Raw genomic sequence first — 25,952 nt, forward strand, 5'->3', positions numbered from 1 at the left:
GGTATGCTACCGGGCCTGGACCCTAGAGAACGGATGACATTTAAAGGCTACTAACATACAGAAAATCATACTGGGTGATTTAATAGTCCTTTTTCATTCTGAAGTTGTATGAAGACAAAAATGAAATTATTCCATTGTCTTGATGGAAAAGCTAAAGGAAAGCCACAGTTCTAAGGGCTCTGGATGACAAACAGGAACAGCTTTTCTTGGAGTAACTGTAATGTAGCAGCACTTAGCTGTCTACTATAGTTATTGCTGGCTTCTAATGCTGGCTTTAAAGGCTATGCTATCAGCTGGTGATTCAGCTGCTACTACATGCCAAGCAGACATTTTTTTTCCAAGCAAATATGAAACACATAATTGGGAGAGGAATCACTGGAATCATCCTTCTTATCGGTGAGAGTATCTTCACTCTGATAGGTGGTATGATCAGTTCCTCCATTTCTTCACAAAACCACCTCAAGCTCAAAATGCTACCTGGTTCTAAATATAAATGCATGCAGTGTTTAAACACTGTAATAAAGTGCAACTGCTGAGTAAGAGAATGGGCTTAGAGGAAAGATTCATAGGCTGAGAGTATGGTGGAAGTTTTCCTAATTTAGATTTTTTGGAACTTACATCTAGATCCAGGAAACACATTCAGGTGCACAATGACATAGATTTAACGTGAAAATTACAATGCTACAGGAAAAATCTCTAGTTTAATATAATTATTAGATTTATAACACATATTTCAAATATACTGGATTGCTAAGGATTCCTGTTTCTGTCATGTCCCTGTATTTGGTACCACTGCGTAACACCAGTACAGCAGTCTTGTATTAATCTCTTAAAGCGCCAAGGAGAAAGCCCAAGAGTAAAGACTACTGACAGCTTTACAGATTCGGTGAACTAACGAGGCTGACTTAACACAGACAAAACACCTACAGAATTATTTACTAAATAGTTTTTACTTAATTTGTTAGAAAAGTTGGAGGAAAGCATGCACCCCAAGTGCCTGTCCTACTTGTACTCTGAAAGTCATGTGAATGGGGCTTAGAATTTTCTGAGCCTTTCCCCAAAGGAGCTACTGTACATCCACATCTACTAACATACCCCAAACCATAGCCCCAGTGCAAATTACCAACCCAGCAACCATGTTGTCCACTGAGGAACCAGTGTCAGATCATAAGGAAGTCCCCATGTAGTTACTCTCTACATTGTCCTTTAAAATTTTTCAATGTCTTCCTATGGCTTTTCTGTTCTGAAGTCTATTCCAAAATATAGACACTGTATTTTTAAAGGTGAACTTAATCTTCAGAATAAAGTTTGGGACAATTTTTGCCATTGTTATAGACAGAGATTTGCTCAAGTGTGATTCTTTTCTTTGGCCCAGTGAACCTGGATGAGAAAACTGCTCCCTACAGCAGATGAGCAGAGAGGAGAAGTGAAATTCTGCACCATCATTTCCGCTTTACAACTACAGTGACCAGACAGAGGAGGAAAATAAGGGGCTGAGAACTCCGCTCATTTTCAATTGCTGCTTACCCAAAAGCCAGTGGTTCTACACCGACTGGTTTATGTCATTAACTCCTATGACTCATATTGCAGTACAGTTGTCTGAAAAAGCACTGACCTTGAAAAGTGACTGCTTCAAAACACATGCTCATAATGTGAAGAGAGTGAACATATATAGCATTATAGCAGGAAGCTTCAACACCAGGCTTTCGTATGGAGCAAAAATAGAGCAGAACATTTTGATCCATGGGATGAAACACTGGGATATTTTAGGCATCCCAAAAGATGATTTTCAGACAATGGACAGTACAGGAAAAAATTAGGATTATCAGAAAAAATCTGTATGGTACCGTCACTCAGCGCTGAACTCTTACAATGTAACTGCAAGTATCTTGGTATTTTGTATAACACTTCAGCTCTTGAAAGCTAACAGTTACACCAGGATCTGTTACGCAGTGCCTCTTTTACTAGCAGGTAAGACTAGCCCTAGAGAAGAGCCCCGACTCAGAGAGCTCACCCTCAAGCAGAAACCAAAGGCAAAATGTGTTCTTTGTTATTTTATCTTTGTGTGCCTTTTGCTTGCTTAGGACATATAATGTAAATCACATTAGTTATTCTGGTCTTAGACACTTGGAAAAAGCATAGGTATATACAGAAATTCTGTGATTATCACTAGCATTTATTGCCCCTGGCAGGCAAAGTATCCAACTTCATGCAGGTACAATGGGGCATAGCAGCAAACATGCATGGGGCAAGAAAGCTCATGTGCTTTAATATTAACTAAAAAGAATAAATAGGAAGCATGCTGCCATAGATAGATTCCTATTGCAGACAGCTCTTTTGGGGAGACAATTCTTCACGCTTGTTTCAGTTATTCTTCAGCAACCCTAATATCAGCAGGCAGCCTGGCTTGGAAATCCTATTTAACTGCCAGTACACTACTCCCTTTACTGAACCGCTCACAATTACACAACTAAGATTTTGGTCTTAAGGAGGAGTTACTGAAACGTCTGAAGTTTTCTGTGGAAGATAAATGAACAAAAACTAATTCTGCAAGTTAGCTTTTGGTTTTACTTGAAGTAAAACCCTTGGCAGTTATAGAGTTACCATAAACGAAGGTAAGAAAATGTCAGAAACTAACGAAGCACCTGAAATAGATGGTTTACTTAAGGTAAGAATTGCAGTCCCACAAGCTGAAGTCCACACTAAAACTTCTTGGTCTAAAAGCCTGGCATTGAAAGCTTAAAAATCAGAGATCAAATTTGAACTTTGCTTGGAGCTGCAAATTTTTTTTTTTTTTTTTTTTCCCCCCAGTGTGGAAAAGGAGGATTTATTAACTGGAATAAACCCCAGATCTACTATCATATATACAAAATACCACCCAGAAGCCACTGAAGCCACTAGGTCACCTGAGGTTGTGGCATCACCAAAAAAAATATACATATAAATGTATATATACACACATAGGTTTTACACCCCTCTGGTATTGTTCAACATCAGTAACCATAAAAATTTGGAAGTGGTTGGTTTCATAAACTTATAAAGCATATACTCCACTAGGCTTATTTTTTGGACAGAATATTGATGACTACAAATTCTGGAAAGCTTCCTTGCAAATTACATTAGAGTACATCATCTAAGTTTTAGTACAAAACAAAACCACTGATGATGCGGGAAAAAGGGTCATGGAAGAGGCACTGGTTACTAAAAGAGACTGGTAGGGAGGCTCAGATGTTGCCAAATAGATGAATGAAGCAAACATACTGGATGACAATGCATATGCAAGTGTCTTGTGCAGGAAATGTCAGAGGGAAAGCTATACCATTAGGAAGGTGAACATCTTCAAGCTATGCAGAGCAGATTCTTAAACCCTCAACCAGCGTAACACACGCAGGTGATTTTTGAGCAAGTTACAAATTTGAAATTTCCTGATATTTTTTACAAATTCAAGAATTCTGTAAGTGAACTGGAAAGGATTTACAATGCAGCAACAGTTGTACTGCAGACACAGCTGAAGCAGCTTTAAAATAGCTTGCTCAGATACTGGCAACCTTCTAGTTTCAGGAACATTAAGTGTGACTACATTGTTACACTGATGCTGAAACAGCGATATTATAGCCAGTCATGTCATGTTTACAATATACTGTATTGTTTTGGAGTCTTGACAATTAATGGTATATAGATAATTGTAAGCCTTTGACACTCCTAAGAGTAGGATGTTCTTTTTTTTGTTTTCTTGAATGACAGAGAGACTTTGTGTGTGTTTATATATATTATATACATATAAAAATAATAATGAATATTACATATTTCCCCTTTTTATTATTTTTGCAGGAAGGTATGACATATGCTAGAGAGGGTATGACAAGTTGTTTGTCATAGAATGAATACATTTATATGGACATAAAAGGTCTGAACAACAAAGCTTTCCAGAAGCCCCCAAATATCGTGTAAGCAATCAATGCAAACAGTTCCAATATGATGTGAGGTAAAGTACTGCATGTTGGGAGTGTATTCTAAAGAGATATTTAGAACTATAACAGCGGTAAAGATACCTCAGGCCAACATTTTGGCAAACTGGCAGAACAAGGTTAAGCATCTTGTCTATACCTACCAATTTTGCCCAGCTCAAGACAAAGCTCGTACACGTGAAGAGAATAAAACACCTACTCTTGTATCAAAAAGGAAAAATAGAGCAAGTTCAAGACCATTTACAGGAAATTAAACTCTGGCAAAGAAAAGATTTTCTAGAAGGATGAAAAATTTGCCTTTTTTCAAAGCAATTCGTCTGAAGTTCAGAAGCGATCTAGTAATTTAAGAGTAAAACCTGATGACAAAAAGTCGAGTTTATAACATCTTTATTTAAAGAGGCAGGACAGTGGGGACAGAGTGAAGAAATGCACACAAAGACATGGGAACATCTGTGACAATTCAGTCTAGCAAACATTCACAAAATCTTTGACAGAAGAAAGGCAACACAGAGCAATAGTATGAGAGAAGCAATAATTTACAGTAGTGGCAAGTCCAGGTGGAATACATGTCACTCATAATTAGAGATGAATTGTCATGTACCAGTTATCTACGTCAGTCAAACATCAAATATTTACTTCACCATAAAATTGATGTAAGCAGAATCACATTCCATTAGAGCTTTCAACATTTTCGTAAGTGTTTACACAACTTCTATACAGAAAATTAAGTAGAGGAACATAGACTCTACATCACTCAGGAATCTGATTAAGCTGCATTTATGGCACAGAACAATTTTGCAACAACATTAGACCACTGCCAGGACAACTTGCACAGAGTTAACATGTAGAGCTGGGCAGGAAACATTTCAGGAAAATAGGGAGTAGGAAAAGCAAAGAGAAAGAGAAATGCATGCCAAAATAGCAGTAACTTGATGTTGTGGGCACTGCCATTCCTCCCATTTCATAAGAAGAAATGCTTATTCTTCTGTGGGTTCTTCTCTCAAAGGAGCTGTTCTACTTTGTGAAACTATTTGAGTACATTAACTGGAGCAAGGACTTAAATCTAACTGTCTCAAAGTTAATGAAGGGCCTTATTCACTGGGCCATATTCAGCATCTCTGTGGTCCTTTCACTATTTCAACAAGATGAAACAGCTTCAAGAGAATATATTGAGGGAAACAGAGAATGTGCTCCAGAATAACCTCTAACTTCTGGTTCAGGGTGTTCACTCTTTAGATCTAAGATCTTGGTTCAAGCCTCTGGTTTAAATAATGAAGAACAAAGGCCCTGCACTCGAGTTCCTCACATTCCAAAAAATAATGCTGCCCCCAGAATATTTGTTATTTTGAGTGTATCTCTGGTTTTGACTGGCAATTCCATCCTGGAACTGAAGAATCTTCCCAGTAAAAGGTTAGTGGATATCAGTCTGTTCCTTTGAAAAGTTTTAGTTTCAATAATTTGGCATTGTAAGCTAGAAAAATACTTAGTCAAAAAATTCCCAACCAGCTCTAATAACATATGCTATTATTTCAGTTCAGAGTTAAAATAACATTACGTGTTTCTTTGCAGTGACCACATAATAAAAGGTAATATATTGGCGAATGATATATAAAGCAAAACAAGATTCCAGTTGGCTTATGTTATATGAAAGATAGAAAGATTCAGATATGAAGGACAACAAAATAAGTAAACGGATTCAACAGTAGGAATAAATACCTTCTTTAGCCACGTAAGTCACAACATAAGTAACACATTTTTACATAAGTGACCGGATTCCTCAGCTAACTTCCACAAAACGGATGTAGCTGGAGCTACTGAAGGACAGGAAGCAGATGCTAGTGAATCAGAGCAGGTGACAAGGGTTCTGGAGTAAACATCTTCTATTACTGACATGGGTATATAACCTGAACACAAGCTGAAATACCATTTGTTTCCCTTCACCACCACCACCTCCCCTTCTTTTTTAAGCAGATAATTCACAGGTTGTTCATGTGGAAACACATTAAGTCAACAAAACACTTCAACAGTTCTTTAGATAGCGTGATTTTATCGCACTTTCAGAGAGCAGTGTTTCAGATAGTGGTACAAAGCACAGTTGAACCATGTGAATGCATACAGTCCAATCCTCCCACCAATCCTTTCAAGCACCGTTTGTTTATTTTTATTCAGTGTACTTTATTGTGATTGAACAAAGTAGAAGATTAAGAGTATTTTGAAGCTGAACAGCTCTGAGAGCAACAAAATTAAGATATTTTCCTTTAAGTCCTGCACAGCTATGCACATGCTGTCATTCTATTAGCATAATTATAGTTAATTGTTCTATGTTATATAATGGAGCCATGTGATGCTTTTAATCTTTTAAAATCAATATACACCACTAAGATGTTGCTTAGTCCATTTTCCCATAGGACATACTCATTTCCTTCTGTGGTGCACAAGCGAAAAGAGCAGCAGTCCCCATTGCAGGGTGAATATTATATTCTTCATTAATACAGTCCTATTTTATATATAGAAACATGCATTTTGATATTTTTCCCGTTTGTCTGACAACTCATGCTTCTGGAATCCACAGATGAAGCTACGGCCTTGCTATCCATACTATATGCACACAAGCACTTTGTATTATCTTTAACTGAAGATTAATAGCGGAAAAAAATTAGGAAAGACTGGACAAAAGTATAGAATCTTTAATGCGTTCAGTGTGATGGTGTAACGAAGTATTTCTTGTTACTCAAAAGGGGACAGAAAGCATGCAATGCTAAGTCAGTACAGTCACAGGAAGCAACTAAGCATGTACAGACAACTGCAAATTTTGAGAAAAACTTTTCCCTCTTGTTAAAAATCCCTTTTTCCCTGCCATTCTCTACACATCTGTGTAAATAACAACTCACCAGGTATCAAAGGTGGTTTGTCTCTTTGAGTGGTTTGCCACCGTGCTGCTGTCTGCTGGTAACACAGAGGCTCTGTTTGACACATTGTTTTCTATGTACGTACTCTCTGGACGCGGAGATGGAACTGAACAGAGAAATAGCAAACAATGTATACTGAGCTCTGCCAAAAATCCCATCTTTCAGTTGTCTGCTTCCTCTCTACCTCTTTTACAGAAACAAGAGAGTGAAGACAGCTGTACTTTATGTATGTCTGAAAAAAAGCATACTTTTTTTACAGTTGGGAAAGCTGTTGTTTTGTGATACTTGCAAGGTAGCATCAGTTGTAATATGAGACCATCATCAGAACTTGACTAAGTTGTTATTAGATTTGAGAACACTTCTATCTGTATGGAGCCACAAGTACATTCGATATTTAAAAACAGGAAACAGAATAAAAGGTTGGCATACTGTTATTAGACACAAAATACTACAGGTTACACTTTGTCTTCACTTAGACCTTAAAAAAAGTAGTACCCACCCTGAAAAAAATTGCTTTGGATTTTAGTATAACTAAGAGATTACTCACTAAAAATGAAAGGATCAAAATCAGATATTATATATTTTTCAAACACACATACTGTGGTTTTGAAAATAGGTTATGCATACCTAGAACATAACTTTATTAGAATTATGAATATCACCAGAAATATGTGCACTGGATTAAAAATTGATTGGACACTAGTTGCAGCATTACTGCAGCATCACACTATACCATCTATCAAAATTGAATCTGTAAGTTTTTGTTCAAGCTGTAGTACAGAAGTACATGCTAATAACCTTTGTATTAAGTCAGTACTTAAGAATTGCATAAATATGAATTTACTTTTTTCGTAGTAGCTTTTTCTTTCAATAGTTTTTGCATATACTATTATCAATGTATTATTTAAATATAGTATCATTTTTCCAAAGCAATAATTAAGTCTGTGAACTAAAATACGTGTGTTTCATAGATACAGGTAAAGAGGAAGAAACCTCTAGTTTATAATAAGGAATTGAATAAACCCCAGGAAGTTGTTCTTCCTTGGAACTTCTGTTTTACTACGTATAAAAAAGAAGGATAATCCATGTCCAATTTTAGGAGTGTTTTAAGGATTAATAAAAGCAATTCAGGATTGAGGATCCTTAAGGATTCTCTGTTGCATGTGCTATAAAACCTTACACTCAAAAGCATTGCTCAAAACAGTACAAGCTTTAATATTGCTCACAGGTTTTAATATTGCAATGGACACTTGCAAGGATTGGCAGATTTTAACATGTCTGAATCAGGTCATCAGCCAACTGATGAACCTGAAGAGGATCAGAGGGAGATTTGTGACTCTACTTAAGGTTATTAGGTGACTCATAATCGAATTTTAGTTGATTGGGACTTCTTAAGGTTCAGGGGAGCCACACAAGCCTCCTAACACTTGCAGGACAGTAATTAGCTGCTTATCATCCTTGTCTTTTTCAAAAGGATTACCCAGGTTTAGCCATGAGGCAGCTGCTCAGAAATCACCATCTTTTGTGTACAGTAATAGAAAAATACCTATTTGTGTGTATTTATACACACACACGCATGTATATATACATACATATATATGCACATACACAGTCCTGTTTTATTATTTATTCTGAACTGGGATTATGTAAGCATGCTCTTACTTGTAGGGAACCCTGATCTTTAGTAAGTCTGAACAAAAGAAATGAACATAGGTTTTGAGCAATGAAAAACTAGCATTACAGTTCCATGCACCACAGTATCTGAAATAGATCAGTAAGTATGTCAATGTGTTACAAGTACAAAGGTGTTTAGATATAGTGTTAGTAAGAATTTAAAATACAAATTAAAAGCATTAATAGACTGCTTACTCTGGTAATATTAATTCATTTTGTTCAACTCCCCCTGATAAATTATCTTCTGCTTTACAAGCTACTGCACTGGATATACTTGTCAATCAAAGTGAGTTACCATTTGCAAATAAATAATACGATACTAATACAGTTACTAGCAGGTCAAGCCAGTCTCCGAAAGTAGGGTAACAATTCTTTTTCCAATAACCTATTTTAGTTGTTCATGTCAGTTCTTTGTAATCATTTCTACTACTTAATTTATATTCCATGTTAAAATTCTTGTTTAATTTTGAAATATCCACCATAAAATTACCTCTGTAAAAGCTGCCAACTCTTCTTGGAACAGGGTCATTATACAGAATTCTATTTTCCTTAGTAGATGCTCCATCTTCTGTGTGTGGATCATGATATGCTCCACCCTAAACAAAAGAACAATCAACCACTTAAAATGAAAGCTTATAAACTGATTTTGCTGTTTTTAACCAACACACACAAGCAAGAAACCCTGAACTTAACCACATGCAATTTTCTTTTCATGTTATTAATAACTGCCAATATCAAATCACAGACTATCTAATCAATAATTATTTGGTTTTGCTGCTTGCTTGCTTCTTCCAAAATGACAAAACTGGCACTAACAAAGTTTTGCCTCTTAGTTGTAATTTTAGACATGAGCATGACTTAGACCCCTCAGATTTTTGGCGTGAATGAAATGCAGTTGTAACATCTCTGGAGGAATTTTTTAACGGAGGCCTTGTTCAATTAATTTCTGATGGAATCAGGTCACTCTGCTACTGGCAAATTTTAAAAAGCAAACACGAAATGCATGTAAGTTGTGATAAATGCAAGACCAAAGCACTACCTCTTACCAGCTGTTACACACTAGTACCTAGAAGTACCAACAGGCATAAAGTCTACTGTATGCAAAATAAGAGGTAGTCCCTGAACTAAGACATCTGTAAGTTAACTATTTAAGTCAGGATAGCAAAAAGAATATCATTACCTCTAATTTAGTCTACCTTCCTGAATACAGTACTTCCTGGATGTACTTCAGCAAAAGCTTAAGTAAGCCCTTAGAAATGCCCATATGCATGTAATTTGCCACCAAATATGACTTAACCCCACTTTTAAATGAACAAGATGCTGCAATTTTTCCTGCAGTATGGACCAACCAGATAAAATTCAATGCTGTCTACAAGACCCCACAGGAAACTGTATTGAAAACCCTATAGGAATTTAAATCTAGAATGTCCAGGAAGGACAAAGTTTAAAAAACCAAAACCACAAAAAACCCCAACCAAAACTAAAAATTGGGATTTCTGTTCACTATATGAGTGATTTGCAGACTCTATTTTGCCTTTTATTAATGAAGATCTGGCCTCATTGTCACAGATAAAACAACCCTTGAAACTGTGCCAAGACAACAAGTGCAGCTAAACCAATGCTTTAAATCACAGTTTGATTCTTCTAAAATTTACAAGAGGCTGAAGCATTTGATTAAATTACTGCTTGTGTAAGACATCTCTTTGTCAGCAATTGTTACAAATATGAGACAGTAATAGCAACTTGTACTTGATTTTCTTCTGCTTGCCCCTTTTTGTGTACATTTAATTTAAAACTAAAAAGAATCCTTAAAACAAAAGTGTTGTACTGAGACTTGAAAAGCCCCCAAACTACTGCTGAACGCAAGTCTTTTTTTCTTTAAAGTAAGATTTAAAGCCTGGCAAACAAAGAATGTTTTTCTTTAAAAAGACTTGGTAGAGCTGAAGAGAAAATCAATGAGAAACTAGAAACATGGACGTGAGGAAACTTCACAAAGCATGAGCAGAGAGAGAACCAGTAGAATTGATTGGAAAAAAAATAATAGGAAAACAATAAAGAATCTTTGAGAGCACTTATGTTATTCTTGATTTTTTTAGTTCAGTAATCCTGAGGAAAGTGAAATTTTCTGATTTCTAATGCAGAATGTGTGTGCAGGGAGAAGAGATAGGAAGGAGCCAAAGAATCACTTTTTTGTGAAAATGCCTTTATGAGGCATAAGAAGATTGACAATTTAATTCTGATTTGTTATTGAAATTAGTATAAACAAACAAAACCAGCTTTATGTATTTAAAGACTTGCCACCCGTTTCAGAAGAGTATTTTTCCTTTCAGACTTCTGATGGTTGAAATACAGATTTAAGAGCATTAATTGAAGGCTTAAGTTTAAAAACACTGACCATAAGAGATAAAGGCAAGTCCTTTACAAATGATTAGGCATTCCAGAGCAAATGAAAATGAACAAAAACATAAGCATTAAGATACACCTCAATTCTTCGAATTAAAATAAAAATTTGTCAACCAATTGTCAAAAGACAAAGAATGAACTGATAAAAACAATCTGCCTCTACATAATATGAAAAAAATTAAAATTACTTATCAAATTAATATCTGCTACATAATGCAGAAAAAGATCCTAATGCACTGAAGAATACAAGGTAGCATGAGTTTTTATTATCAAAAACTCAAATGTTGGTGTTATTGCCCTTCTACAGTAACATCCTGAAGAATAAGTAACATTTAACTTGACTGAAATGAGAGAGAGAGAAAAATGACTACACCAAGAAAAAAAAAAAAACAGCTGGTTTTGAAATAGAGCTGCTGTAATCCCTTCTAAGTAGGTTTTTTTTTTGGTCTTTTTTTTTTTGTTGTTGTTGTTGTTTTTTTTTTAAATTACATTGTATTTCTCCTATTTTGATGAGATATGTCCTCATGTGTGAATACACATAATCCTGAATGGAGGAGATGTGGTGAGTACAGAATAATGTATTATGCCTTTTTTTCCCTACTGGACCGAAGAGGCAACCACTACCTGAAAACTCTTTTTTATGGTACTTGTAGACCACTATCAAGTCAGCTACCCATATTTCTTACATAAACTAAGTAGTCAGAGTTTTTTAGTCTCTCACAGTAAAGCATAATTTTTAGACCTTAAATAATATTTGCAGCTCTTTGACTTCCTTCAATTTGTCAACAAATCTGAACTAGATGTTCTGTCCTTAGAAGTCACTTTATCACAGATGTACGTATAGAGAAATAAACACTCGTTTTTGTAGTTCTCTCTCCGCACCATTTTGCTCCAATTTGGATCAATGGTACATCAATTTAAAGATCTGGGGACAAATGCAGTCATCTTTACACATCTGATGAGTAAAAGAGCAGATAATTCAGAAGCGTTGTGTAAGGAATGTAAATAACACCAGAACTAGCCCTTCCACTACTCATTAAATAATGCTCACAGTAAAACACAACAAGGTATCTAGTGACAGTAATCACTGTAAGGAGTCAATTTACCAGTGGCTTCTCCAACATAAAATCTCTAGACTACCCCAGTTATTCATCATACTAATCAAGAGAAATATTGCAAATTTTGATGTTCCTCTAGTAAATGATGGCATTTCAGCAGTAATGTCCTGCTATAAGGGAGTGAAAAGCTCACTTCTAAAATTAACATTAGCATTCATAACAGAAATACAAACAAAAAAGCTAAATAAAACCACAAATGAGAGGGTTAATTAAGCCAGACAATATGATAAAAATGACATCAGACAATGTAACCAAAGATTAGGAACTACTAATGAAATTTTAACTTCAGAGACCAATTTTTCTGTACTCACATTGGAGTACTTTAAGAGAATGGTATTCATAGTTCATTTTTAAAAAAATAGCCTCTCATTTTGCTCTTGAAATAGTTAGCCCTTCTGAAAAAAACCCCAACATCCCTTGCCTTACAACAGGACAAATAAATAAATAACTGCAAACAAACAAACAGAAGAGAGAAAGCAGGACACTGTCCCCACACGAAGTGAAGAGAGGAAGGTAAGCCTTCCATAACAGCCAATATTTTGAACTAACCCTATTAGTATCTTCCGTACAGTCTTCCCGTGACGAGCCAACAGATCTTGTGAGTGACTTATGCTGCACCTGTGGAGATAACAGTTGCAGGCTGTTTGCTCTGGCTGCCATCCCTTGCCCTATGCTTAAGCCACCCTCTGAGCCCTTTGACCTCACTCTGTCCCGGCTCACATACATCGAGTGTCTATGAGGGCGCTGCTGTGAAGAAAAAGGGCTGGTATAACCTAGACCATAGGAAAAAGATTCATGTGGAGCAGACAGGGAGTGGGAATGGCTTCCATCCATGTGATCTGGCAGTTTTAACTCCTCCATTGTTTTGGAGTGTCTTGTTGACGGTCTTCGGGTGTCCAGGGTACCCTCGCTGCGGTTATTCCTCCCAGACGGACTGAGCAAAGTTCTATTATCACCGTGTCGGGGAGCAGTTGGACTGGTAGGAGAGTTCAAGTCCATACAGCTGGATGGAAAATACCTGCTGCTGTTTGGTTCTGCAGCCTGGGCCCTGGCCTCAGAAAGGTTGCCCACGGATTTCGAGTCTGTCAGAACCCCATGGCTCTTTGACTTTGTCCGATACGAAGGACTCTTAGAAGACTGTGGGATAGTATCAATATAGCTGTGGCGACTGTGCTTATCGCCAGGTTGCAGTGTCCCAGTTTTACTTTGAGAAGTTTCCATAAACGAGTGCCGGTTCTGCTGAGACCTGGTGTTAGACTTCAGGTACTTTGTGCCTGAACCATCAGAACTTTTTGGGTCCACATTAAAATCAAATTCTGTTTTCGCCTTTGTTTCCTTTGGGCTGAGAAGATGTGGCATGTTATTGTTGGCTAGATCCTTGTTGCCAGATCCAGGTGCATTGCTTGATTTTTTTGCATGCATTGGACTATGTGCAGCTCCAGGAAGGTTTCCATTTAAAAAGCTTTCATTTGCTGGAAGACCTTCTTCTCTTGGCCCGCCAACCCCTAGTGTCTGTATATCCTTGCTGTTTGATCTGTGATGTGACTGCAAAGCAGAACTTTTGCTGGCTTGATTTCTACATTAAAATGCATAAAGAAGCATTAATATACCAGATTACATATTCATGTATTAATAACTTCAACAACAGTACATTCATTTCAGAAAGGAGCTGCCATTTAAGAACACAAAATCTAACTGCAGTAAGATCAAATACTGCCAACTAGGCATCAGGAGCTCCACTAAAATAACAGATTTGCAAGTGTTAGTATATTATTGTTTCTTTCTGGTTATATCCTGATGGACAATCAGCTTTGGTTAATGGATTTTGCTGACAAAAAAAGTTATACAAAATCCAATCGTAGAAATCCCAATGCATATTTACACATTTATGCATATGTGTGAGTAATGTATGTGCACATCAATAATGTAACCACTACATTACGAAAATTAGCTGTATATCCATTGAAAAAATCTTAAATACACCTGGCATATCAAAGTGAAGATAGAACAATAAAGCATGTCAGCACTGTCAAAAACCCCCGATACAATCAATCCTCCAGGCCATCTAATGCATGTCTGATTTGGAGGAGGAGGGGAGGGGAGAGGAGGGGGAAAAGAGGTTATTGTGCTGGTGAAGACATCCAGATGGAGTGAGCCTGAGCTCAGTGCAGTAGAGCAAGCCCTGTAACACCAACCCCAAACCAGGTCTACCACGGGAACCCCAGCTTCCGTGGAACTTGGCACTACCCCAGTTCTTGGCACACTAACTCATCCCCAAAGCTGCACCTGAAATGCTCTGCAACCAGACTGACTTGGTGCAGAGCTACTTGGTGATGTCCTTAACCTCTACTCTCCAGCTCTCCTGGTTTTGGGATTATGGGACTGAGATATGAGTTGGTTCTGCAAACACTCAGCCTGAATTTATCTGAGCAGGATTTATTATCTGTTTTTCTGGCATAAAAGCAGTTCTGCTTCTGGACTTGTGCTGGCATTGCAAACTAGCTGTGACTGAGTGGTGCTGCAGCTGTACTTGTTAGCCTTGATGGACCTAGGTGGGCTATGAGCAGTTAACTCATTTCTGTATCAAATCTGTGATAAAGTAAGTCAGATATATTACTAAGGGTTAAAGTGAGAGCTGACTGTACAGTTGAGTCTGTACCTTTGTTGATCTTGTTGATAATTATAATTGGATAATGCTAGCCATTTTCATACCTAGGATTTTTGTACTACCCACTTCCAGTAATCTAATTATGTACTCCATTACAGTTTCTAGAAATTTAGCAATTTTAATGCCAGTTTAAAATCTTTTTTAGTTAAAAGTAAGCATATTTTTTTAAAAACTTACAGATATAAGGAACCTAGTAATTTTAAATCAAGCAGCTAGGCAAGCCTTTTAGACAAGAAGTTTCCCATGGATCTAGGTTTTCCTTTCTGATGCCGTATCTCTAATGGTAAAACTTCTATCCTAAATATCTATAAGGGCAGCTAAAACTTTTCGGTGTCTATCTCCAAAAAAGTATAGATTGTAAATGTCATCATCCCAAATCTTAAAATGAGGAGTCAGTTTTTGAATCTCACAAGAAGAGCTAGAGAAAAACATGGCTGGGATTAAAAGCCACTATCATTCTGCATACTCCAGAGGGTGACCTTTAGGAAAGCTTTTGTCAGAGGAATACCATGAGGCTTTTTGTACTGAAGTGTTTTATCCAGCAGTAAACCTGGTTCATTGACGTATTAAAATCAAGTGGCTTCTCTCAGGCTACGTGGATCCAGCAAGGGAGTCTCTGAGCAAATACACCCTGCTTTAAGTTCAGGTAGACTAGACTTGATTCATAACTGCAACTGCAGACAAAATTCTGTTCATCCCCAATTTGGAGCATGATCAATGCACACAATTTTCAGGACATTTAGCTGCTAAAAATCTGTGTGAATTTTGAACTTTCAAATACCAAAACCTTGGACATATTTGCACATGTACAGTAATGGTAGCATTCCAAAGAAAAGAGCATTCCGAAGAAAAGAGCATTCCTTTGGAATCTCAGGCGTTCTCCAAGCCACAAAATTCCCACTGTTGTTCAAGAAAAAGGCTAACATTTTTTTTAAGATGTGTAAGCCAACTTATTTTTCCTTTGTCATATGCAGAAATGGCTTGAACATTGTCTTTGGTTTTTTTTTCAAGAAGCATTCAGCCTTATGCAAAAAGTTTGCAAAAATTTCAGCTTGAATAGCCATAATACAGTAAAATTGTGTCTACTTCCTTTATTCAGTGAGGCAACATGGAACAGTATATATGTCTAAATGTGCCTAAACAGTCAAATGACTACTCTTCTTGTAGATGATGATGTATGTAAGCATGACAGCAACTCACTCATTGGCAGAGCAAACGTCAGTGGTGATGGTGACATGACTACGTTTACCTGTTAGATAATGTGTTGCTGTCTACGTGGTAAGGTTTTCTCTTAGCTGACCGCGAAGGTGAGCTTCCACAGCGATCCAAGAGTCTTTGGGTTTGAAACGAAGGATGGTTCAAACATTGTTCTGTCAAATATCTATCTGCTGGATCTAATTTCAGTAAGTTCTTTGGAAAACAAATCCCAAAGTTTAAATGTTAGTATCTGTATTTGCATCAGCAAAAAATACAACAAAATAAAGAACATTATTGGGATAGTTTTTTAATCTTGAGTTTCTGTGATTAGAAGTAACTGCTAGAATAATTTCGTGTTGCATTAAACTACATATGACACAAAATAAACACATACAAAATCTGTGCTCTACTTAAGAGATGGAAGACCTCAGCCTTGCTTATTATGAAACATATGAATGTGCTATATGTATATAATGAAGATATATACACACACATACATAGTTATATATGTGTGCTTAAAATACATTTAAAATACAAAAATATCTAAAATTTTAAAAATATGTTTTAAGTATATACCTACACATGTTAAAAATATAGGCATTTTAAACATATTTTTCAGGATATACCTTACAACAATGTTGTTCAGGATGAAGAATATTAAATTTACCAGAAATAAAATGCTCAATGAAACAAGCTTTACAAACAAACAGAACAAGAATATGGGAACATTCTTATACAAACAAAAATAGTCTTTTAAAGTTTGTATTTTCAAATATATACAAATATAAGAGTTCTATTTTTTACTTCTAGGGTTCAAGTCCACCCATATATTTAAAGAATCCTCTAAATTGTTTACAATGTACTCAGAATAACATTTGCCTTAAAACTGTTAGATCTGCTGTGATTCTAAACAAAGACACTTTCTGACATGTAAAAAATATTTAATCACGAAATTGAAAACCAGTAGGTTGGGTATTTTGATAAGTTTGAAAGGTTTCTTGCAGGAACAAGGCAATACAAAACATATCTTGGAATATTTGAACGTGCACGACTGTCAGCAAGGATAAAAGTTTGAATGGCTATTAAGTAAAAATTAGCTATTTTTTAAGGGTTATATAGGTTGGATAGAGAACAACTCTATGAGTATATATGCATGCGTATACACACACACAATGCATATCTGTGTATGCATTAATGTAGTATTCAGCCACTTGCCCCAAACTGGTTTACCCTCCACAGGATCCCTGCACTTCAAAATGGAAAATGCTCAGGAAACAAAGCAAGTGGCAAACTACATTCCTATGTAGTTTGGTCATACAGTATGCACTATCTGCCTTTCAAGTCACTTTTCCTTCCAAGTGACAAACTGTGTACCAAATGATTAACTTTTTCTTTCCCCCTTTTTTCTGGTGCTCATCACTGCAGTGGCTCAAATGGCCAAACAAACATGAGAAGGCCACATGTGATTTCCACATTCCTCCTCAGAAGAGAGAATGTCCAGAGGCTTCCCTTAAGTGCCTGTACACTAACTTGCAGAGCCTGGACCACAAGCATGGAGAACTGGAAGTCCATAGGGAATCACAAGGCTGTGAACCTGCCTGGAATCACAGAGAAGTAGTGGGACAGGGCTCATGGCTGAGGTATGGTCACTGATGGGTACAGCTGGCTTCAGAAGGAAAGCGGTGGGGAGGGAGAAGAGTTGCACTCCATGTAATTCCTGGATGGTATCAAATGCCAGCATGAACAGAAGGTATATGCACTGACAGTCTTCTGAGTCAGTATTAGAAGGGAAAGCAACATTTGTGATGTTATGGCGGGGGTTTGCTACCAACCATGCATCGAAGAGCACGAAGATGAAAAGGACAACTCTGCAACAACAAGCAGAAGTCTCCTGATCACAGGTCCTCATCCTCACGGCAGACTTCAACTATCCAGACATCCAGCCTGTGTAGATGATCCAGGAGATTTCTAGACTATGTTGGTAGCAATTTCCTAGTGCAGCCAGTGGAGAGGCAAATCAGCCAAGGGTAGGACTTCACTCTACTTGACCTGCTGCTCACCAACAGTAAAGTACTGGTGACAAATCTGATCAGAGAAGACAGTCTGAGCTGTAGCAACCATGACATCATTACAGTTAGGATTCAAAGGAAGGGTGGGAAGATAAGCATCAGGGACAGGACCCAGGACTTCAGGAGAGCAAACTTCAGCTTCTATAGGGAATTACTGGGCAGAATCTCCCGAAAAACTGCCGTCAGAAGAAAGGCGTCCAGGGGAGCCACTTGATTTTTAAAGAAAATTTCTTGAGAGTTCAGGAACAAAGCATCTTATTGTATGGAAGACCACAAAATTTTGCATAAGGTCAAGCTTGCTAAACAGGGAGTTTCTAAACCAACAAAAAAGCAAAACAGGAGCGTATAAGAAGTAGAGTCAAGGACAGCATACAAAGGAGGGCCATAAAAGCACTGCATTAGCACAAAGGACAGGCCACTTCAGAAGGCCGAAGTCCAGCTGGAGCTAAGGCAAGTGAAGAACACTGAGGGTAAAAAGAAGGGGTTCTGCAAGTATTCTAGTAGTAAACAGAAGCTGAGAGAAAATGCATGTCTGCTGCTGAATGGGGGAGACAACCGAATTACAGATGATATGAAAAAGACCGAAATACTCAGCGTCTTTTTTGCCCAAGTCATCAAAACCACCTCCCAATTCCCAAATGCATGCTTGCAAAACAGCATGATTTGTGAAGGAGAGGAGAGAAGCAACAAAGCAGCAGGGCCAAATGGGTGCCTCTTCATTAATCTAGTCCAGAAATGCTCTCTAAATAGAGATATATCAATAACTCACTACTTTAGCTGGCGTTAAGTTGAAGCGTGGGTTATTTGGTAATCTAGTAATCAGACCTGAGGTCCCTGGGAATGCAGATAATGAGGAACACACCAAGCGTGGACATGTGCCAGACTGTCCAGTGTCTGGAGAAGAGACAGGCATACAGCAAAGTATGTGCAGCATTTGTAGCATGCAACTTAACCACAAGTCTCTTCTGTTCTCTTCTTGTAGTCTTTTGCTCTTTCTTTAACGACATTCCAACTCCTGAATTAAGTAACATAGGTCAAACACAAAATATCCCCTCTACAGAATCCCTGACCTTTCTTACCTTGTAGGGAGAAAAACGGAGAGAAAAGTTGAAAAGAATTATTTAAAGTGGAATGGAATTATTTGGAAACCTGTGTTTCCCTAAAATTCAAGTGCTTAATTTCACAATTTTTTAACTTTTAAATCACAATGAAAGGACCCAAAAGACACTGAGATATAACATAAAACTTAGGATAAAATGAAAATAAACCCCACCCCAGCACATGTAACAATGGTCTGAAGAATGATCTTGAAATTGCTGTTCTGCAATATATGCTACTACAGCTTGAGCTACAGCTAACTATGATGCCAGAAAAAAGTTCCTGTGAATTAGAAAATAGAGGAGAATGTACAATACCAAAACAAGCAATTATATACACCAAGGTACCTAATTTTGCAGGCTCCATGAAACCAAGACAAAAGCTATGCTGACTGTCTTCATAAGGCAGGGAGAGTAAATGAAAGTGATTTGAACCGGTTGTGTTGAAGAAAAGCGTAGAGCAAATTTGGTGGATTTCTGCTGGCTACATCAATACTGCTAAAAGCAAGTAAACACCCAAGTATACCCCTAAGCTGACTACCTCTGGCTTCCAGGACAACTGGCGCAGATGGGCTTGGGACCACACAATTCATTTAGAGTTGATTAGCCATATCCATGCTTCCTATTTGTCCCAGATCGCCTTTAATTCGTAGGTGGTACCCCTGTGATTCTAAACCTAATTTTTGATGCTATGACTTTTTTTTTTTTCAGCTTGCTGTGGGTGAAATAATGGGTGGGATGTACTGTAGCTTACCATGGTGATGTCTTTATAGTACAATAAGGACAACAATATGTGTTGCATACCCAGGAACATGGCACAAATGCATAGCACAATGCTTTACAGTGTTTGGCCATTTTGAGGGGAGCCAGCTTCTCCTGATCCCCTGTAAGAAACTACCTCAGGACCACATCCTAGCTTGGCCACAGGTAACTAGCTGACTTGTTCCAAAACAGGACTGAAGAGTAACTTAACATACACGCTGTGCAGAGGTGAGTGATAGCAAGCAGATTAAGGGCTCAGGTTAAAAAAAAAAAAAAATTACTGTACATCAACTTTGTCTTTGACAACTGTCCCATCCTCATGCTTATCCAACAACAAAGGAACAACACCTCAGGTTAGCCTAATACTCTGTGGATTTATCTAAATTTATTATGGGTTGAAAGCTCATACTCAGCATTACTAAGGTAACCTGTGCATGTATGTCAGTGTGAATGCATATTGCTACAAACGATGGTGATTCTTTTGTCTGGACTATGTACTGTTTATCAAATCAGTCAAATTTGAACAGCCTCTCCTGGCATTTGCAAGGGGTATTTTCCTGATTACTAGGAAGTATCAAGCTTTGCTACAAACAATGGTGATATGAAAATATCTCAAAAGGAAGTTCACAAGTACTTCTAAGATGTATCGTATTAGGAAACAAAGATAAAAAGTCACTGACGTCTTTCCTTACATATTAAAGACAGAAAATAAAACACATTTTCCTACCTTCATAAGATCAAGCAATACACCACTTAAAATTCCCAAGTATCTTCTCTCTAAAGACTGTGGATGATTGACTGCTGGAAACTGTAAAAATAATATAGCATAAATATACTGAGAATGTAAACAAGGTATACATGAATACAATGCTTCAAAAAATAGAAACTACACAGTGAATCAAGGCATGTAATTAATGGGAATCATATGCACTGAAAAAGTTAGTGGTTTATGAAACATTACAAAACATTATAATGAAATAAGTAACTGCTGATGTATGATATACATCTAGTCAACCAAAGAAAAGTATTCTGGATTAGTAGAGCAGTCAAGAAACCTCTCTCAAATGAGAAATAATCAACTTATATTTATAAATGTGTTTGTGGCATTATGATTGACAAGAGGTAGGAGGTTTAAAATAGATTCAGAAATAACATAAGTAATATATATTTAAAAAAAAAAAGATTAATAGCAGCAGCTTTGAGAGAATTTGAGAGCACATATACAGTACTAATTAAAACCCAAAGATTAACAGACAATTCCAAAATGTTTTTAGTGAAAAACATCAAAACCCCGAAAGTTTAAGGTTCAGGATAGCTCCTGCGGTCATGCTGCAGTAAGAACTGGCAACACCATGAGAAGTAGTGCACATTGCTGGAGGGCATCTTTTGTCAACTAGAGTCTGGACAAAACCCGATGAAAGCAGTATCTGAAACTAGCCCTGCCTAGAAATAACAGGACAGGCACTGATGATTTGAAGAAAGAAAAAATAAAGCACAGAACTGGGGTTTTTTTTGCTTGCTTTGTAAACAAGGCAAGAGTCAAATAAAACGAAGACAGAATCTTTTCTTTATATCAAATGAAAGAAAACTTGCCAATATTTCATTGCTATAACATAACATCAAGTACAATGACTTGAAAAGGAACAGATAAAGATCCATCTCCAGACCGCGGTACGTGTTGAACTGACAGCAAACAAATAGACGAACTGATTTCAGCGAGGTAACTTCAAATTTAAAAACTAAACATATATGCCAGTGTTTTCAGAATTACAAATTTAAGGCTGGATTTCCAACAGAGGCGTGAAAGACCTCATGGATCCAACTTATGCTGACTTTAGAGAAAATTACACATTTGAATACCAGAGAAGCCTCTGGAAAAAAAAATGAACCGAACCAAACCAAACCAAACCAACAATGAGCTAGTCTATGGGCATTAATCACAGTTTCTCCAAAACTAGGCAACTGAGATCCAGACACTCTGTTAGTAGTTCCCAGAGTTGTGGAATTTGCCTAATATTGTGCAAGTGTTTCAGCTGCAGCCTGGCTTGATCCCATCCACATCCTATGTATTTTCTAAAAAGTCCTCTTAAGCTAACACATCAAAGCAAGAATACTGACAATAGGAAGCATGCAGTCTTCTTGTCTACTGGTACATAAAAGCCATCACTGTACGTCCAAATGGGCTCAAGCCATACATAAAATATACCCACATAAAATACCGAGTTATAGTTAAAAATCACTGAAAATACAAGAAAACAATAAAATTCAAGTCAGTGATTGAGACAGACAACAGCAACAAAACCATCAACAAACATGAAGATAAACAAACATTTTATGTGGAAGTTTGGTATAGTATAAAAACATATGAGAACTCTATGTTTGGTCTAAAATGTCAATGAGCAGGAAGCCTTAAAGATTTTTATTCCTTTACTTTCACTTTTGCATTTTTCAACTCTCACTTACATTTAGGCATTGTTACAGTTGGGTGCATATATTTACATATTCACTTTCCTCAGATTAAATACTAGCTTCAAACCTATGCTTTAAAGAGCAACCGAGTACAAACACTCATTTCCAAAAATGCAGTTTATTTGGAAGCAGAATGCATTGCATGTGCACTGTATATGCGTGTTAGACACTATGAATTGCTGGCCATTGTTTGTACTGGCATTACTTTTCATAAATTACATTATGGGAGCTTTGAAGGAAAATGAAAGAACATAGTTTGAATGTGTTTGTTCCTAAATAGTTGCTGTATTTTTCCTTTTTACTTTGCTTTCTTTTGAAGTGGTTTACTAATGATTGAAAATTTTTTTAAAATCCAAGTCTACTATGTTGATCTTCGATAGTAACTTAGGTGAAGCAAGGCTTCCATGCTTCCTCGGCTTTTTACAAGAACCAAATGGAAAAATATTCTTGTCTTCATGTAGAATGACCATCACAAAGAAGATTTTACATCTGGAATGATCAGGGAAGCATGAAAATCTGCCGAAGCCATGCAAAGCAGTAATAAGAGATGGCTATTCACTGGAATTGTTCAGATTCTCCAGCTTATTTATAGCTTATTTGTAGAACAAAATTTACAGTCCTACATCACCACTCACATTTTCCATAAAGGCACGAGCCTATTGGTACTTTCTGATCCCATATTATTTTATTTCCTTAGGCCTTCAACATACCATGGATGTTTTCTTCCTCAAAAGGACTGAAAAGAGATCACTAAACACTCCCTAAACCTCAGGAATGCGGAAAACTGTGTGTGTGTATGCCTATATACATATACATATAGAGAGACGCACGGAGGAAAAGAGCAGGAAGAAAAGACAGAAAGTTTGCGAACGTGCATCTGTATACATGTGCACGTAGTGCTGGAGTGTTCGTATTGGAATTTTTAAAATCCTGTGCTACAATATGGTAGTACTCACAGTTACGGTAACATAGAAACTCACAAAGCCTAAACATATGGATAAACAATTTCTCATCATGGGCTAGTTTCTATCTTGTGAATACCCAGCACCAGATCCAGCTTGTAAATAGTAACTTGCATGATCACAGCATACCTCCTACCTGCTATGCAACAGAAAATCTTCTACTATTAAGCACTACGCTACATTCAGAAAAATGTATTTTTAAGGTTGTCATATAGCATGGAATATTTTTTCCCCATGAATTAACTAATGAATATCACATTCTGAACCAATATTCTTTGTAGTATTTTTCATGTTTAAGCCATTATTCAGACTTTACTTCAGTATTCAAAAACTACTCTCTATTACAAGGCATATGTCACTGTCATCATCATTAATATCCTGACTTTACAGGTGGGGCTAAGAAGGCAGCAACATGTCTGAGGCCAAATAATAAACCATTGATCCAGGATGAGAACAGACTCATAACTCTCAATGCTGTGCTAATCACATTAGGTCCATCCTGTCTTCTTGAATTACTGTATTTTAAAGCTACAAAACAAATCTACTTCATTCTCATCCTAAGATATTACAGAGCATTTATCCAAATAAGATGACACTGTGTAACTAGAACTGCTCTAAAATAATGTTGAAGAGGCAGTAATTTATTTTGCTTAAAACTTTTAAAGCATTGCTTTCCTGATAAGGGGTTATAAATTTTTTTAAAGAGAAAAACCTATCCAGCCCACTGTTCTAAACAGGATCAAATACAAATAGGACCTTGTAAGAAATGCTTGTCTAATTGTTTTTTTAAACTCTCCACTGATGGAGAGTCTACAAACTTCAACAAAAACTCTTAGGAATTAGCTATCCTTGTAGCTAAAATAATTATCCTAACTGCTCAAGCCAACTATTTCTTATAATCATCAGCTAAACCCAATTTATGGCAACTTTTAACATGTTTTAACACAACTAGGTCCCCCTTTTTTTCCCCCTTTCTCATTCTCTAAGTTTTCTCTTTCACAGAGTAAAACTCAAATCTCGAGTCTTTAGCACAGACCATGTCTCCCAAAACCTTTGTATGTCTCTTTATAGGATTTTACGCTAATGATTTCAAGCCATTTATCAAGACCATAAATTCACCTTTCTAAGCAACATTCATTAATAAAAAATGACAACAAAACCTGAATTACTGACCAGGTATTGTTAAAGATAACAGAGCTATTACTTATATATTGCTTCTGGGATTTTGCCATATTGCGCTTCTCAGCTTGAGCAGCTTCTCCACACCAGTGAGTCTCTATCATTACGTGGTACTGGCAAACCCCTGAAAGGGGAACAACGCCGTCAGTAGGAAGAGCTTTTTTACTCATGTGGCTTACATCAACTCCCAAGGAATGTAAGTTGAAAGGCAAAAAGCTCTTCTGCCATGATAGCAGCATCTATGGCTCAGATTTTTCCAATAGAGTAGCCTGAAGACAGCAGGCATCAATTTTCCACACCCCAAACTGACAGAGCTATGCCACTGAACTTCACAGTGCAAATCTGGCAGGGCAATACTAAGCTGGGGATAAATGCTAACTTGCATGTTAAACAAGTCAAAGAAATGAAAGAAAATCTTTAATCAACTCTTTTAACAGTAAAAAAACCATATTTATAAAACTCAATACTGGTGTAATGAGAATATTACTTTTAATTATATATGTCTTATAATCTAAATATCCTGTACTTACACAGAAACACATGCAATAGATAATGGCACAACGTAAATGAGAAAAACCTTCACAACAACAATGACAATACTGTAAATACTGTGTGAGTAAATTAAAAAAAAAAAAGAACAAAGCTTTCTCTTACCCGCAAGCCATGGAAGCGTGGGTTGCTATAGAAGAGCTTCATCTGCTCGGCTGGCAGCGGGCCTAGCACCTTCTGAATGGTAAAGAGCTGGTCAATCTCGCTCTCACCAGGAAACAAGGGCTGCCCGTCACTCAGCTCTCCCAGGATACAGCCTACAGACCACATATCCACAGCCTTTCCATAAGGGGCTCTGTAAAGCGAATGTACAATGTTTTTCACCCACTGACACTGTCTTCTTACTGAGTTGTTTCAATTTATTGGCCATATTTCCCACAGCTCGCTTCCTTCCAACACAGAAAAATAAACTCTGATGTTAAAGAAACTACCTCAAATACCAAATCCTCTGTTTCTGCCCTGGATTGCCTGATGTATCACTGCTTGAAGAGGCAGGAGAGGAATTCTCAAGTACCCCCAGGGATCTGCTTACCTTTGCGAAAAATCTTACATAGAAGAATAATCTTTTTGACTGCGGAGCAGTTACTCCCAGTTAAACTAGCACTAACTTCCCTTCTCTCGGGGGGTTAATGACTGTGCTCTATTTGTGCATTATATTTCTTTTTCCATTGAGCTTAACAGGTGGATAGGCATACTGGGTCTGGCCACTGGGAGAACAGAAATTATAAGAAATCTTTGTTTCAGCATTCATAAAGAGAAATTTTAATTAGAGAGAAAACAGAATGCCCCTGAAAACTATTCCTTAAAAAACACAGGCGAGAAAGCAAAGAAAGCATCATAAAGTAAGTAATTCCTGGTTTGGAGCAAAGCCACAGGTGGGGTTTTGGGGAGAAACTCTGATGGGTGGTCTCTGTGTGTGCAAACAATG

The 25,952-nt window shown here is 37.2% G+C and overlaps 1 protein-coding gene across 8 annotated transcripts in view; it reads right to left on the reverse strand.

Moving 5' to 3' along the window:
- CDKL5 (cyclin dependent kinase like 5) overlaps positions 1-25,952 on the reverse strand; it is a 141,903-nt gene that overhangs the window by 15,016 nt on the left and 100,935 nt on the right. For 6 of the 8 annotated variants that reach the window (XM_030019701.2, XM_030019702.2, XM_030019703.2 and 3 more), the window contains 6 exons: positions 25,130-25,319; positions 20,593-20,673; positions 15,990-16,150; positions 12,622-13,648; positions 9,042-9,147; positions 6,860-6,983 (listed from right to left, as the gene is read on the reverse strand). In XM_030019701.2, coding sequence (XP_029875561.1) covers positions 6,860-6,983; positions 9,042-9,147; positions 12,622-13,648; positions 15,990-16,150; positions 20,593-20,673; positions 25,130-25,319 — 1,689 coding nt within the window. Of the gene's footprint in view, positions 1-4,338; positions 6,984-9,041; positions 9,148-12,621; positions 13,649-15,989; positions 16,151-20,592; positions 20,674-25,129; positions 25,320-25,952 lie in introns of those variants that run through there. The other 2 variants (XR_003924197.1, XM_030019706.1) reach the window with 2 other exon arrangements.

Source organism: Aquila chrysaetos, chromosome 7, assembly GCF_900496995.4.
Source record: "Aquila chrysaetos chrysaetos chromosome 7, bAquChr1.4, whole genome shotgun sequence".
NCBI lineage: Eukaryota > Metazoa > Chordata > Aves > Accipitriformes > Accipitridae > Aquila > Aquila chrysaetos.